This window comes from Plectropomus leopardus, chromosome 12, assembly GCF_026936395.1.
Source record: "Plectropomus leopardus strain MGB_pleo_1.0 chromosome 12, ASM2693639v1, whole genome shotgun sequence".
In the NCBI taxonomy this organism is placed as follows: domain Eukaryota; kingdom Metazoa; phylum Chordata; class Actinopteri; order Perciformes; family Serranidae; genus Plectropomus; species Plectropomus leopardus.
The window spans coordinates 32,079,295-32,096,504 of NC_142187.1; the positions used below are offsets into that span (position 1 = coordinate 32,079,295).

The window sequence follows — 17,210 nt, forward strand, 5'->3', positions numbered from 1 at the left end:
TAAGAAAATAAGGAACAGATTAATTTACAGTGAAAATTATGTTTTTTTGAAAATTGACTTTAATAGCCAAAAGAAAATATTTTGATAAACACTTATTTATCATTTTTCAAACAAAAATATTAAATAATTGCTCATGTAATTTTCCAAATTGAGATGGTTTGCTGTTTTTTTTTGGTTTTTGTAAACTGATTATCTTTGGGTTTTGGACTCTTGGTCTGACAACACAAGACGTTTGAAGTTGTCATTTTTGGGCAGTTTTTAAAAATAATTTTCTGATGTTCAATATACCAATCAGTTAATCAAGAATGTAACTGTTTGATGCATCAAAAGTGAGAATAATCAGTTTATTGCAGCCCTAACAGTTGTTATATTGCACCAATAAAAGATTTCTGTTTTCTTGCCACCTTCCAAACATCTTAAATCCCTCTCCTGCCACAGGGCAAACGAGGCACACATATCTCAGCACCAACAGCTTGTTCACACTACGTCACCGCTCACACAGACAGCACCCGTCGCTCTCTCCTTCATACATACACAATGTGAAGTCCATCCGGTATTTGTCATTTCCGCAAAGCAGCAAGTTGGCAAAACACCTCCTGGATCATGTTCAAACCCAGAACGCCACAGTTCTTCCAGGGAGCCATCAGGGCCGCGTGATGCCATCTGACCAGCAGCGATCTGCCGTCTTGGCAGCTCCATCGCTCTCACAGATTGTACTGATGACTCGCTCGTCTTTAACCACGAGTGGGAGTTCACAGCTGACTGGAGAGAGAAGTGTTAAGAAGCCAGTCTTAATCCGAAAATGGTGTGTGACCCTTTAATCCCAAAAGAATCCGCCGTCCGACTGAACGTGTGTGTGTGTGTGTGTGCACGCGCTACAGGCGGATCAGACAGGTGTAGTTAAAAACAAACGCTGTGGCCAACTGATTATCTGAAAATTATCCCTCCTAAAACCTCCAAGATAAACACCGATGTTATTATAAGAAGCTGAAGAAGATTAAAGACTAATTCACGCTGTTCGGACCCCCGAGAGAGACAGAAGACAATAGAGGAGCAGCTTGAGATGATTTATGACATCTAAAAAAAATGCACAACCGATACAAACTAGAATTACCTCCTCACGGTTGTTTGTCTCTGCGTGTCAGTCGAGATGAAGTTACAGTTTACGTCCATGTTTGTGAAAACATGATGCTTCACACACATCTTCCCCCCAAAAGCACAGAAAATCTATCCAATCTGCACAGTTTCAAAACCAGTGTCAGCGATTCAGAGTCCAACCAAATGTCTCCCCTTCTGTTTCTGAGTTATGACATTGAATAATGGCCAGAAAAGTGTTTTGGCAGAAAATAAAGATGTATTTTGTCATAATTATTGTATGAATTCTTAAGTTATGGACAAAAACAAGTTCTTCAGTTCTTCCTTGAGCCCACATTTGTGCCAAATTTGAGGAAAAACTCCCTTAAAGCCTTCTTGAAATATCATGTTCACGAAAATGAGATGGACACATGATCACAGTAACCTTGACCTTTGACCACCAAAATCAATTCAGTTCATGGTTCTGTCCAAGTGGACGTTTGTGCCAGATTTGACTAGATTTCTTGAAGTATCACATTTACAAGAATGGGATGGACAACCCAAAAATAATCTGCAGCATGGAGACATAACAAACAAAATCATTAAAAAAATCCTAAAAACAAAATTTGCATCAACAAAGCAGAGTGGTCGGGGAAAATGGCATCACAACCTTCTGTAAAGCCAGTTGTTCCTGACAGCAGAGTAAAGTTAACACAAATGTCACTGGGATCAAAGCTAATGTATTCTTTCACCATTTAGTAAAACTGTTTGTAAAAAAAAAAGGCCAGAAAAAGGCTCTGACATCAGATAAAAAAGGGACAAAAATGGCTTAAAAAATTAAATTCTGAAGTTGGTTCCTACTGTTACAGCCAAAATGTGCAGTTTATGAAATGAGATGATAAAAGAGGAAGAGGAAAAGAGGAAAAAGAGTTTGGATGACCAAAATCTAATCACTGTTGAGTCCAAGTGGATGTTTGAAGAAATTTCCTCAAAGTGTTCTTAAGATATCATGTTGACAAGAATGGGATGGACAGACGGACAGCCCCAAAGCGTAATACCTCTGGCCACGGCTACTGAGGGGTGCAAAGGAATACAAAAAAAAGACAAACTGCACATTAGCATTTCATTCAAAACTTCACTTTACGCAATATTTCCACTTTACACCCAAAGCACAGGGTCATGTGGAGGCATTTAGTTTGTTTTTTGGGCTCAAAGCCAAATTCATAAATTAACAAATAAAGATTCTGCTCCTTAAAATGTCGATAGTTGGTCCGCAAAGGGAGTCCAAAGATCCCAAAAGGTGTAGGAAGATCATTTGGAAGCAGTTTAAGATCATTTTTAAAATCCGAAAAACCACTTGGGGTGGGAATCACCAGAAGTCCCAGGACACGATATGAGTATTGCAATAACATGTATTAAAATGTATTGCAATTCATTACCTTTTTTTAACTGTAAAGATTGTCCCCAAAGAAAAAAGTTTTTAATATTGTTTTCAGTCTGTTCATCTCACAGCATGTTTTTATTGCAGTAGTTTGCATGAAGTGGACTGAAAGAACTGATGATTTTATTATTCTAGCAGGCTTCCCGAAATTTGTTTTTGTACTATCAATAATTTGCATAATAAAAACAATACTTGGCGCTTTGTATCGATAAAATACTGCTGGGCAAAAATACTGCGATCCTATGCTGTACTGATTTACCCCCCCCCAAAAAAATCACTACTGACATGTTTTTAAAAAAATGTAATTTGTCTAATTTTTTGCAATTAAAACACCTTTAATGTAAGTTCCAGCAATCAATCAAAAGTTTAAAAAGTAATAACGCATTTTATCATTTGGTTTCCTTACGGGATCTATTTTTAACCCAAGACAAGGAAGTCAAGAGCAAATAATGGCACTTTGCTCTGTAATGAGGGCCGGGCACTTTCTCTACTGTATTAATTACAATCTGTTTGAACTTTCTCCTGATGTCTGCAAGAACAATGGCAGATTAATAACTGCACTTAATTCCTCACTTCGTGAATATTGGCTCTGTCTTCTTGTTTTAGGGTAATTAAAGTATAAAACTTCCACCTTGACATTACAGCTTTAGAGAGCTCCTTTGTGAGTGCATGTACAGTAATAATAGAGGTTATGGCCCAGAGGTTCTCTGTGAGTGACACGTAATTTTATGCTGCTGGCCGTGACTGCAATTACAGAGTGGAACTTAATTTGCAGGCTGCCAAATCAGCTCTTTCATTACACTCTGGCTGTCTTTTCTTTGTATTTGGGGCACAAAAAAACAGCCAAGAAAATGACCAGCAGAGTTCAGGCACCGCAAACTTCCAGGATGACACTTGATTAAACCTCCCTGGATTAGAGACTACCTGACCAACATGACCAACGACACAAAGTGAGATCAAGGAAAGCCCTAAGTCCTCCCAGATGTTGATAAGATTTCCTGCATGGTTGAAGAGTCTGCTGGCCCAGTTACTGCAACCGCTGGATTAATGCCAGATCTGAAGAGAGGTTATCACCCTTGGTTACCGCTGTGAATGAGCTAACCCTCGCACTAGCTTCTCCCGCAGCAGTTTGTGCCAGTCTGTTTGCACAACAGATGTAGGTTACATTACCATGATAAAGAAGTCGCACGCTTAAATGGTACCCTGTCGGCTCGAAATAGGTTTTAGAGAATGGACGGCAACAGCGAAGCCGCGGGACAAAGACTTTCTTCTTGGTCGTTCAGTCAGGGAGAAGGTTCAGTTAAAGTCAAACTGAAATTTAAATCCCAGGAAATTTATATTATACAATGGTACTACAGCTGTTGGGCATGTTTTTCAATTTAAAACAAAAAGTGGAAATATGTTTTGTTTTTTTTGACATTTTTGTGGAAACAGCGTCAAACTGTGTCAGTAAAATGTGAAGAACCTTCCCTTACTACGACTTGGGAGTGTTGATTTTACATGCACTGCAAGCTTTTTTTAAGTGCTTAAAAAAGCTATTTTTTGCAGTTTGTTAGAAACGAGGTGCAAACAAATCTTCCAAATCAATTGTTTAAATGTTAGAGTTGTACTGTTTTCAATGCGGCAACCGACTCAATTGCGTTTTAACATGGTCTAAACAATGACGAGAGATCTATTTTTTTATTTCTTTACATTCCTGAAAATTCACCAGGGTATGAACTCACAAAATGTCAAGAAAGGTTATATTTTTACACAGATTTTCCTTATTTAACATAGAATCACAACCATACACTTTCAGAATTTAAATTTCTCTAAACCAAACTAAAACTAGTTTAATTTCCTCAATAACTCCTTGTGAAAGGCACTTCTTTAAAATCGACAGCAACAAAATAAAACTCACAAAAACTGCCATCTAGATAGTTAGTCCACTGTTCCAAGATTCACCTCCTTGGTTTTGGCCAAAATGAACCCTTAATTCATGAAGAAATGATGGTGAAGAAAATATCATAAATCAACTCTTATGAGAGCTACATTAGGTTATCACAATACTGAAAATAAATTTGCTGCGAATGAATGAAAGATTACTAAAACAGATTCATTACACATGACAAAATTCTATGACTTTTCCAAAACCTATAATGATTTTTACTAACTTCTTTTCAATTCATGGAAAACGTGATTGTGAAATTTCATAACTTTAACAGGTTTTTCATGACCGTGGAGACCCTGGGACACTGAATGACAAGAAGAGGATACACCAAAACAAGATTAAAGTGTTTTTTTTTTGTTTGATTAAAGTTTAAAGAAGTTTGCAGATTTCAGTTTGAGTGTAAGTATCAACACTGCAGTGCTGAAGTTAAATTTTGACATTTTAGTTCTGGTTCTGGGTTACTGTTGGATGCATTTTCATCAGAATCAGAATCAGAAAAAGATTTATTGCCAGGTATAGTTAACACAATACGAGGAATTTGTTCTGGTGGGTTGGTGCAACATAAATATAGAAAAAAAAAACAGATAAAATAGAAGATACAAATATAAAATATAAAAAGTACGAGTCTAGCAGTGCAAAACAAAACAAGTAACACAAGTAACAGTGTACCAGTGCAAGAAACAGAACCATGGAATTAAATTAAATTCATTCTGCAATGATTAATATTAAACATATTTATGAGTAAAACCTAATTTCTGCTATGGAGCCACTTTAAAAAAGTTGTATCACTAGTGTAAGAGGGAATCTATTAAACTATTTGCAATTGATCTGTGGGATTAAAAATGGATCAGGTTATACCGTCTGGACCCTGTGCAGCCAGACTGCAAACTTTAAAACATAAGGACGGTCTCATGTAAACTTCACACTCAAGAAAGAAAACAGACAAAAGGAGCAAATGGCACAAAAGGAAATCTGACTACGGGTTGATAACACTTTGAATATAAACCAGAGCCTCATTCGACATCCTGCCGGTGCCCTGCGCATTCTTTAAAACTGTGGCAGGGCACTTTTTATCAGCCTGCCTTCTGCTGTAACACAATCACATGGGACGGGGGGGGGGACTCAGAGAAGTGCCATTCATCCCCGAAACTCTTAAGAACTGGGACACTCGCTGCATTCCCCATAGCTGTTACAACACCTCTCCAAACACTCAAACAACTGTGTGTCTGTGTGTGTGTGTGTGCATGCATTAATTTATTTCTTTGTATGCTTTCTGCTTGCGTGTACCGACGTGAACCCGTCACAAAAACTCGCTTTGCTGGCCTTGTTCTGCCACATGTAGTTAGGGGTAACAGCAGCATCATCATCTTTCCATGAGACGTGATGGAGAGCTCATCCTGAACTGTTTTGATGGAGGACAACAGCCACAGCCTTTCCCAGCTCGAGCACAGTTATTCACGGATGAACTCACTCCAATTAAAACACAAGCTAACAAAGAGGGAACCCTGCACGGCAGAGCTCTGTCTGCAGGCCTCGCTCACCAATTATAAACATGAACTAAGTAGCAGACTGCAAGTAAAACAACTCTGTGTCATGCTCTGCACCGAAGCAGGAGAGGTTAAGAAGTGCATCCTCTCATGCACCTGAACACAGTGTGGTAAGTTACTTTTCCACAGGTACTGTTCTCAAAGGCATCACAAAATAAATCTGACATGACTGATGGGAAAGGAACGTAAACTCTATTAAATAATGTACGCAGCTACCGTGATGTCACAAGGGTGGCAGCCTGCCACAATTAAAACATGCCGCCAAAAATACGTTTTCTATTTTTGGAGCTGGACAGCTAATCAAGATCGCTGTTGGAATCAATGTACTGTTCAGGCAGTCATGGCACCAAACTCTTGGAGCACAGAGTGTACTCTGGGCACAGACGGAGCAGCAGAGCGTCAGGCGCATTGTTAAACTTAACCATTCATTCTTCAGGGTCTAAAAGTTTGCATTCACTTGCAGCAGCCGTTTCTCTCATCCATCAATTTCATCTGATCAGCTGAGAACAGATAGACAGATTAATTATCCCGGGAGTCACAAACTGCTGCGTAGGAAAAAAATAACTAATGGAGAGGGGGGAAGAGAGGAAACAGAACTTGTTTGTCCTTTGTTTGTTTGTTTTTCCTCAGGAGCAGTTTGTGGAATTTAAATCGCAGGTGAATAATCAATCAATCAATATGATCACAGCAGATAAGAATGATGAATGAGCTGCTGCAGAGGTGAGTGAATGCAATATTTAAGACCCAGTGTAATCAGCAAATAAGTTTCACTTTCACTGCACTCCATTTCATTCTGCTGCTCCATTTGTGTCCAGAGTAGACTCTGCACTCTGAGTGTGTTGCAATAAATAATCGAACTGTATATATTCCAATAGCACTGAGAATGAACAGCCCCGTTCCAAAAACAGAAAAAAAGATTTGGGGCGGCAGATGTTTTAATTGTGGAGGGCCACCACACATAAATCAATGTGTGGGAAAGTCTGAAACTTTGCTTTTTATGTTAACGTTTTAGCTCTTCAGACCTCATCAAGTATTTGAATTATTCAATCTGAAACGCTTAAAACTAAATCGTTTTAAAGGCCTAAACAACTATTTATGAGGAGGACCCCTTAATAAAATTAAAGTGACAAAGATTAGTACTGAGTGCACTTTATGGCTGGAAAAACAAACTTGTTGAAGCTGTCTGGCTCGACCCTTAAATGTCAACAAGTCTTTGAAATTACTCTAGTGCAACCTCCTGTTTATTACCGCCCAGATTATATGCAAACATCGATATATCTGCAATTATATGCCTTTCCATCCATTTATTTCAATGCATGTTCAAACTGTCTAAAAGGCCTTAAGTTGACACGCTTTTTTTCTTTAAAAATAACTAAATACAGACTTGTTATACTTTGCTGATAGAAAAGCAAGATAAAACAAGCATGACAAAGTGCAATGGAAAAAACTTCATGACATAAACTATGAGATGTCAATATCACTAATACTTCCACTGAACAGATGAAGAATAAGGGCAGATGAAAGCATCAGATCTGTGGAGCAATGAAGTAACATTTCTCAAATTAATACACAAAACAAACAGAAATACCCTATTTTCATCACATTACTTAATCAATCCAACCATCCATCATCACTTCATCCATCTATTCAGCCTCTGCATCCATTTATTGCTCAGAATCACAGAGTGCTATCTCAGCAGAAAAGCACGGAAACGCCATGACTCTACTGTTTGTATAATAAACATGCGACCAGCACACAACAGCAGAGTGTTTCCATTCTGCTCAGAAACTGCTGTGTACGCATTTATACGTCTAATACAGTACGAGTAACAAGTTGGCTAAACAAGTTGAGGAGGTTACTATATAACTATAACTATATGTTACTAGACACTAGTGGTGGCTTGTCAGTAGCACTTTCAGCCAGAATAATAAAGGTATAAACATTTATATGAAGGGCAATTAAGTCTGACTATCTTTACCTCATTTATGTGCCGTCAGCCATTTGCTTGCACCTTTAACACCTGAGAACATCACAATGTTAAGTCGCGTCTCCGGTCAGTATTAAAGGTAAGATTGCGGAGTGGGGGCAAATTTGTCTTGCCTTCAAGCTGACAGCAGCATAAACGTTTTGTTTTTTACTGAGGGAAATGGCTTTCGGCTAAATAAAATAAACAGGAGGTTTGCGTTGCGGTAACACATAGTGACATTTCTGGAGAGTTGCATAACAAGATAGGGTAAATGTCCATTCCAATATATTCAGTGTAGAAGTATGAATCCAGCTTTATGTGTGCAACTCACTGCGGGAGATTCAAAAAGCAGCTAGCAGCAGTTAGCAGCTAACTTTAAGAAGAACAGCGGCCATAAATGTCCACAAATTTGGAAAACAATGAGATTCGGGAGCTCCTTACCCTCTGAGCAGAGGACGAAATCAGCCACCACATAACAGGTACAGTGAACGATTGCTAATGTCAAGTTAATGCCATTGTTATTGTTCAGAAAGAGCTGCTGACACGTAGGTTATATGTCATACTAGAGGCCGACGCTGTTGCGTTAAACTTCATGCCTCGTTTGATTTTGCAATGCCGGCATGCTGTCTAAAATCAAGCACTGGAGCGGCATGATGCAACAGTTGTTCGGTCCTTTGTAAAAATGCAAAACAAAAAGGACTTTGTAGCGGCGCAATGGTGCAATGCAATATAAGCTGGTGTTGTTCAATTGAGAAGTCACAGCTCATTTATTTCTGTCCACTCTTGTTTTACATTCCCTTCAATCACTCTGCGATTTGCACCATGTAATTACATGTTCCTGTTTTTAGATGTTTTTGAAATATAATATTACAGTGTCAAATCTAGTGTGAAATTATCTCCTGTCTCAGATGACAAAAACAGCACGAGCGAGTTTGCAAAGTGACACATTGTTGACAGAGACTCTCATATCTTACAGTGGGTGTGGGAGGATTGACAGGAACCAAAGTGCCTTTAAATGAATAAAAACAAAACACTTATAAAGTCTGATAAAACCAATCAAAGACTGTATGTTAACTTTCTGAGAGAAATAAATGTGAATGTTTTTCTGAAGAAAGAAAAACTACACAGCTGATCTTCAACTACACTGACTGATGAATGAAAGAAAAGGGGAACAAACTTTATTCAATTACCACCACAACGCACTGAGATCAATACCACTGAGTGTCACTGTGCTGTGGAAAAGTGATTGGGCAATAAATCAATATTAGTGTTTCTTGAGTCTAATTAGAATCACACTTTGACTTTATGATCTTATTATGTTATGCTATCTATAATTTTGTCTAAATGTTTGATTCCAACAAGTTTTACTGATGTTTTTCACAAAAATGTTTGTTAATCCACAACTAGAACACAGTTCATCACCTCAAATGCTTGTTTTGTGTGATTTTGTATACATTTTATATTTCAATATCAGTACCAACGAAATACTTAAGTTTCAGTACGAATTAAAGCTGGAAGAAAAAATGTTTATAATAATAAGAATAATAATGTATTTATTTATTTAAGTTTCAGTACCAATAAGGTTGAAGAGGTTATTTATTTATTCCATTTTAAGTCACCACTGTGACAGCTATTTTCTAAATTGTTTTCAGTCATTTCGTCTAAAATGTGAAAAACTGTCATTATTGTCTGCTGTTGATGATTGCAAACTGAATATCTTTGGGGTTTTGAACTGTTGGTCAAGCAAAACAAACAATTAGAAAAGGCCATCCAATGAAAAATTGTGATTGACTTTTTTCATTATTTTCTGACAGCAAAAATTAATCCCAAACTATTCTGATAATGGGTTAAACCCTTTAGTCATTTACGTATACAGTGTTTTGTACAAATATGAAATAAATTACATATGAAGCAGAAAATAAATCACTGACACGAACTATCACATTATGTTATAGTTTTCCAACTTTTGATAGATTTGAAAGAAATAAAAACTACCATGACTGAGCATATTTGAATACTGTGGGGAGATGTTTTATTCCCCATTATACATTATAATTACTGCATTGTTATATACGAAATACTTTGAGTGATTTGGGCCATTAGTTGGTTTTAAAAAAATTAACTTGGGGAAAGTGATAGAAATACAAAAAAAAGCAACTTTATTTTATCATTTAATCCTTAGAAACCTCACAAAATTATTTCCAAAACATGGGAAGCAGAGCAATTTAACAACAAATACCCCCCCAAAAAAAAAAAACCACAAGAAAATGACCCCAAGAAAATACAAAAAAATATGAAATAATACAAAAAAAATCATTAGAATAGATAAAATAATATTAGTAAAAATAAAAAATACATAAACATCTTTTATGAAATTATTGCGATTTAAAGGAACATTTCTTACCAAGTTGCTCATTCCTTTATTCCCATGTTTTTAAAAGAAACTGATTTTTTGTCAGATTTCTGAGGGTTAAACGATGATTTAAAATTGCCTTTTTTATATTTCTGTCACTTTCCCAGAGTTCAAGTTGACGTCTCTGAATAGCTTTTTTGTTTTTTGTAATCCAGCGGTCCAAAGTATTCAGTGTACAACAAGGCAGTAATCATAATATATATTGGTTTACATGCTTTTGAAGGCATATGAACTGAAAACATCCAGGTGTTAAGTCACTGATCTAGACAAAATTGTCAGTCATTTGATGTTTCCAGCGTCTCAAAGTAACAAAGAATCTTTGTTTTAAATAGTTTTTTAAGACAAACTGATCCTTTGAACTCTGGGAAACTGGTGGACATTTTTTACATTTTATATTATTAGCTGCAGCCTTGATTAGTTTGTTTTGTGTCGTATATGAGCAATTACAGCTTCAGCTCTTACACATTGTGTGATATTAACTAATTTAACTATAATGGAAAGTGAAACAATGAGGAAAAGAGTGAAAGTCAAGAGGAACTTTCTGTTAACTTCCTCCTCATGTGTGCATGCAGCTGCGGGTGTTTTTAAGTCCTCTCATCATGTGAACACCTGAACATGCCAGGAGGCATGTTGTGCACACAGCTGGCTGCATGGCCTGCCTTCTCACTGCTTTTCCAGCAGAAATGACACACAAACGTGGACTCTGTGCACAAAAACGAACAGGAGGGCCTGGTTTTCCTTCATGTGCACGAGCCAAAATCCCAAATTCAAAGCCCCCCCCCCCCCCAAAAAAAACAGGCTTCAGACAGAAAGCAGGAGGGTTAATTACCTCTCCGGAGCATCAGCAGCTCCATCACCGGCTCACATTTCACCTCACAGCTGCTTAAACGCACAATAACGCAAAGCCAAACCCGCCAGGAGCTCCTGGGTGGTTTCTCTTCCTTTTCCCCTTTTTGGCTGTAATGTATGTGAGAGAGAAACCCCCTCTTACCTTCCACATCCAGGCCATTCTTATTTCTACGCAGACAATGGTGGACCGCTTGTTTTCGTCAGCCCCAAAACGCCGTTCAGCGCGTCCGTTTCCAAACACGTTTATTCACGTTTGCATCACGAGAGGACACGCAGATGCGGTGCGGTTAAATGCGGGGATCGCCTCCATAAATACTGGAGTGTACCGTTATTCGTCTCCTCTCTCTCGGGTTTTTTCCCCCCATGGAGCTTGCCTGGACCTGGACCGACGCTGCGCTGCTACTGGCCGGCGCAGACGCAGAGCCCCGCCCCCGCCAGCGCCACGTGACCGCCGCTGATTTCCTGACTTGTGCCTCTACAGCAGCAGTGTGAGGACAGGCTGCAGGATCTCTATCAGAGGCGGCTCACACACTCTGTTTTATCTAATACAGTGTGTTTAAGAATGTGTGAAATTCATAAAAATCATTTTAATCTGTCCTAAGAGGTAGCTTGTCTTTCTCTTTTTCCCATCTTTGTAATATTTTTATTTATTAACTAATGGATTAAGGCAGTGATGATACTCAATTTACAGTCCGCAGGCCAGACATGGCCCCTGACAGAGTGCCAGCTGCACCCCACCCACTTTCTTATTCACAAAAATAATGAAGTGACTCACAGTGAGGATTGTTTTTGTACTTTGAGTATACATAAGGTGACAGAGTGCATAAAACAGAAAGAGCTTGTTTATCAAAAAAGTATAAGTGGAGGATCCCCCACAGTGCCTGACGGAGGTCCTATCTAAGCACCTAATGTCCTGGAATCATAGCAACGTTCTTAAATCTACGAAATTACCTAAAATCCTAGAAACTTCCTAAAATCCAAGAAACGCCCTAAAATTCTATAAACATCCTAAAGTCTGAGAAAAGTCCTAAAATCCTAGAATCACCTAAAATCCTAGAAATGCCCAAAAAACCCTCAAAAAGTCCTAAATTCCCAGAAATGTCCAAAAATCATGGAAATAAATTTCCTATCATCCTAGAAATGTCCTCAAATCTGAGAAGTCCTAAAATATTAGAAACCATGTTAAAATCCTTGAACAACCAAATATGTTAAATTTGTTTCCTAAAATTTTGCAAAGACATCCACTTGGACTCATCAATGAACTGATTAGAATTTGGTGGTTGAAGGTCAAAGGTCAAGGTCACTTTGACTGCACAAAACATGTTTTTGGCCATAACTGAAGATGTCATACTCGAATTATGACCAAATTTCCCACGAATGTCTAACAGGATAAAATGATGACGTGATGAAATTTTTTATCCATAGGTCAGAGGTCAACTTTACTGTGACATCATCACGTTCTGCAAACACACTTTTCTGGCCGTTACTCATGAGGTAAAATATCTCAGAGAAGATACGAAATAACCACAAACAAAATCACCACAAAGAGATACAAAACAGAAAGATGCTAAATAATGAATGAATAAATAACTAAGTTTGTCAAACTTTCCTCGAGCCCATAAAAGTAAAAATCTGTGAAGACATCACAGTACAACTCTATAAACCCAGTGGGAACTCCCAGCAGGGACCAGCAGGACAAACACTACTGCACATATTCAGTGGGCTGCAAAACCTCAGAATCAAAGCTAAATGCCAAAAAACTTTTTTGGTGTATGCACATGGTGAGCAACTCTCATTTGAATGAATCGGCTTCCTGTCATCCAGAATCTAGGTATTCACATAAATCTATGATCCGGACACGCATGAAAAGGAGCATTAATGTAAATCAACTCTGCATTTATGGGAGCAAGATATAACTTTGGGGAAATAAAAAAATTCCTCCTGCAAAAACAGATTCCTATAAGTTGACAGACAAGGTCCCTCTTTGAATTTACCATGTTTCTGAATTATATTTCATTTTTTAAGTATTTTATCTTTTTTTATACTCCATGCATTACAGCAAAAACAGAAAACAAGTACGGAACAATCATAAAATGCATAGCAAAGTATCTTAATAAAACTGCTAAGGTGTGACATCACATGAAAAACAGTGTTTTTAAAGGTGTAAAACAAATAATCAGGGGAATAAAAAGTGCTACCTATGCAATTATTGACGGTCCAAACTAAAGAAAAAGAGAAATAGCAAAAAGAAATACATATAATCATGTTGTCATCAAAGCATTTCTGCACTTCTGTAGCCTTCTTCCCTTCTAGAAATGTCATAAAACGCCCCCACATCCTAACAAAAGTGAAATATTTATCCTTAATTCTAAATATAAGTTTTATAAGGACAAAAGACCTTCAAGCCAGGCATGTAAGTTCGGTTTGGTAGGAGATTTTCAGGATTTGGGTGCGGTGTGTTTTGCTTGCAGTAAACATTTGATAGTCATTTTCTTATCTGCCTTACTTAGTTTACAGGAAAAATACTGAAAAATACTTAGTTTGGTGCACACAATTAACTTTACGCCTGTGGCATGTGACAGGATATCCTAAACCTCTTTCCAGAAATCCTCAATATTTGGGCAGTCCCAAAGGCAATGAAACAGTGCGCCCTTTATTCTGCATTTCCTACATGTGTCCGGGGTATCGGGATTAAACTTATTTAGCAGGCTGGAGCTACAGATGCCCACATTATCCACTTATATATAATTTGAAATGGGTATTTATGGATTGTGTTTGGGCTTTAAAGCAAATTGTCTGCCAGTCCTCGACTGAAATTTCACTGTTTAAGTCCTCGCACCACACAGGTCTTAATTTCTGAGGCGATCTGTGAGCCAGCCATCCGAGTCGTGTTTAACTGCTAAATCTTCCACAGAGGTGAGAGCAGGTAAGTAATTTTTAAGATATGTAGCTTCTAATCTGCAGATGTTTAAACAATGTTTTGGCTGGATGTCATAAGTCTGTCTCAGATCTTCATAAGACACGAGAATGTCATTATTAAATCAGCTATGCCTCGGCCTTTCAGAGCTGGTATTTTTAGTGCAAAACACATTTTCTGATTCTCAAAGTGAGCTCTCACGACCAGCAGGGCGACATGTGAGAATGGTGAGGTTTTATATAACCATCGGAGCTTTTTTTGAACGTTGAAAATTAATTATCGTTAGATAAAGTGACGGCTACCTGAATGCATGCTAATACAAGAGAAACACAAACTGTGCCTCATGATAAGGATACATTAGCCCTGTTATTGCCCTTTAGTGTAAATATGTATCTTTTCTTTCAGTCATGCTGATAAAATGACAAAAAAATGGGTTGAATTCAGGCTGCTGCGCTTGTAGGATGTCAGCTGTGTTTCCTATCTGAGAATATTTATGTTATCGACTCTGGTGCGGAGACAGTAAAAAGAGAGATAAACTCGGGTCTGCAGATATACTGTACGTTTTTCAGCAAGTGCAGAAAAAAAAGTGTTGCACCGAAGAAAATTGATGTCTTGGAAACTTTTCAGGGATCCTGATAGAAACTGTGCTACACATTGAGATAATTTGCCTCCAAGGGGTTGCATTCAGGGCTGGAATTGGAAAACTGCTCTGAATTCAATAACAATATATCAGCGAGTGAACCAAATGAGGTTTATTTATTTTTCCAACTGCATCTCTGCAAGAACCGTAAAAACACTCGAGGACTTCCAGCAAATAGATGCGATTTTGCTTCTACTTTCTATCTGTGGCGATCATGTTCAGGGTCACAGGAGGACGAGAGGCGTCCGCAGGGGTCAAGTTGCTGTCAGTCACACGGTGGGAAAAACACATTCACACTGCTGACAATTTGGAGTATCCAATCCACCCTTTCTACATGTCTTTGGACTCTGGGCGGAAACCGGAGCACCGAGAGGAAACAGGAGCCGTCACGGTGAGAACATGTCAACACCGCACAGGAAGAGACGAAATCAGCAGTTTCCTGCAGAACTTACTGCCTCTGCAGCAGCAGCAGAGGTTCTGCATCTCACCGAATTAACCGACGAGATCTTCAGTGATTTGATCATTGTTCTGAGTTTCTTGGTTAAATTGCATAATGCTGCTTAATTAACCCTTAAGGACTGTTTGGCGCATTTTACCCACGTTTCATTCCTCATTTTTTCTGATAATTTTGGCTGTGTTCATGCATGTGGCATACATTTTGGCAAGATTGTGTATTTTTGTTCAACCTTGGAATTTCCAGCTCAGTTCCTACAATAAGTCTAAAAAACACTGTAGAAACAAAATTGTTGCATTCATACTGTTAAGTGCAAAAAATGCACCATTGAAACAAATTCAAACTGCAACTTCTGATCCCACAGCCATCAAACATAAACACACATACTGTATTATTTCTGAGTGTCATTTGAGGCTTTTGCCTTGGAGTTTGTAAATTTTACTATTTTGCACCCGATGATGTCATTTTTTACCATATTTGGCATACAAAGAAAATACATGTTATTTCCATATATGTGACACATATAGTATATATTGTTATTGCTATTCTAACTCATGTTTATCTGTTTGTAGCATTGCACACATACATATATTTTTATATGTTGAACTTACATTCTAGTTTTATATGTTGCATTATGGCATGATGCACAGTTTTATATTTTACACTTTACACATTAAGCATATTATACATATTTATATTTTAAATATTCATATACTGGTGTCTATTATTTTATTTCTTTACATTTAATTTTTACACACTTTACATCCTCAGCACATTTTACATACTTTTATTTTTAAATATTTACATACTAGTGCTAATTGTGTACTATAACTTATTTTATTTAATATTTTATATTTTTATATATTGGTGCTGGTACTTATTTCTGCTCGTTATTTTTAGCTATGCTGGCATCAGAGAAACTGTAATAAACCACAATTTCCCTCAGGGATCAATAAAGTATTTCTGATTCTGTATCAATGAAACATTTTCTTCTGGCGACTTAAGTGACACGTAGTCAACTTACTGAAGACGGGGTTTCCAGGTGTGAGCTCTCTCATCTTGTCCAGGACTTTGGTTTGATGTTGTCCACTTGTCTCACTTCCTGTCGCTATTTTACTGTCAACTACATGAAATAAAAGAGAAACTTTCTTAGAAAGCCAGTTACAGTGGTAGATTTGTTGACGGTCAATGACCCACATTTTAAACTGTATGAATGCAGAAAGGAGGTAAAAAGATGTTTCAGTTCAAACAATTTGCAAAAAATGCCTCAACAAAAAAGCACTTATTACGGATAATGGTTTGAATAAAGACACCAGGAGACGGACACGAGGTTTGACCACACAACCAACCAGACTCTGACCTTCAGTTTAACCTTCTTCAATAGAGGATGTATTTTAGAAATGATTTGGTTTAGGATCCCGATTTCTGCATTTCTTTAGAGAAACTGTTGAAATTACCAGGAAAAGTGATGCAAACCTGGCAAACATCCCGTCCGTCTCCCCCGTCATGTTATTCAGATGCTGCCTTTGTGTTTGGCCTGCCTGCACGGGAGGCTGTAATTGAGTTCAGCTGCAGTCTGCCTTCCTGCCAGCTGACATGACACCTTGAGTAAATAGAAATTTTCCAAGATGTCACTCTTGTTTGCAAATGAAAGAAACCAATCTTATTTTTTTTTCTAACAAAAATATATTTGATATACACCGTCTGTAATTACTGGAACACAAACAAGCATGAATCCAGCGAGGTACGAACACTTGCAGGTGGAAAGAGGAACGTGCACTAAGCAGGAAACCACAGGCTGCTGGTGCACCTCACGTCTTTTGATTAGCTGTTGGCACATTGATTAAACTTCTCAGTATTTCTCTCTTGAATCTTGCCAAGTGTGAAGCAGGTCCTCTCACCGAATCAATACCTCTATCGGGGTTATCACCAAATCTCCCTCTGCCTCTCCTCTTTTAAAGCTTTTTCAAACAGAGCAT

At 37.9% G+C, this 17,210-nt stretch overlaps 1 protein-coding gene across 1 annotated transcript in view; it reads right to left on the reverse strand.

Annotated features, from left to right (window-relative positions):
* The window catches only part of st6galnac3 (ST6 (alpha-N-acetyl-neuraminyl-2,3-beta-galactosyl-1,3)-N-acetylgalactosaminide alpha-2,6-sialyltransferase 3), an 89,232-nt gene extending 77,642 nt beyond the window's left edge, over nt 1-11,590 (reverse strand). The window contains exon 1 of the mRNA XM_088085836.1: nt 11,363-11,590. Coding sequence (XP_087941962.1) covers nt 11,363-11,380 — 18 coding nt within the window. The 5' untranslated portion in view covers nt 11,381-11,590. The remainder of the gene's footprint in view (nt 1-11,362) is intronic.
* Between the last annotated feature and the right edge of the window lie 5,620 nt (nt 11,591-17,210).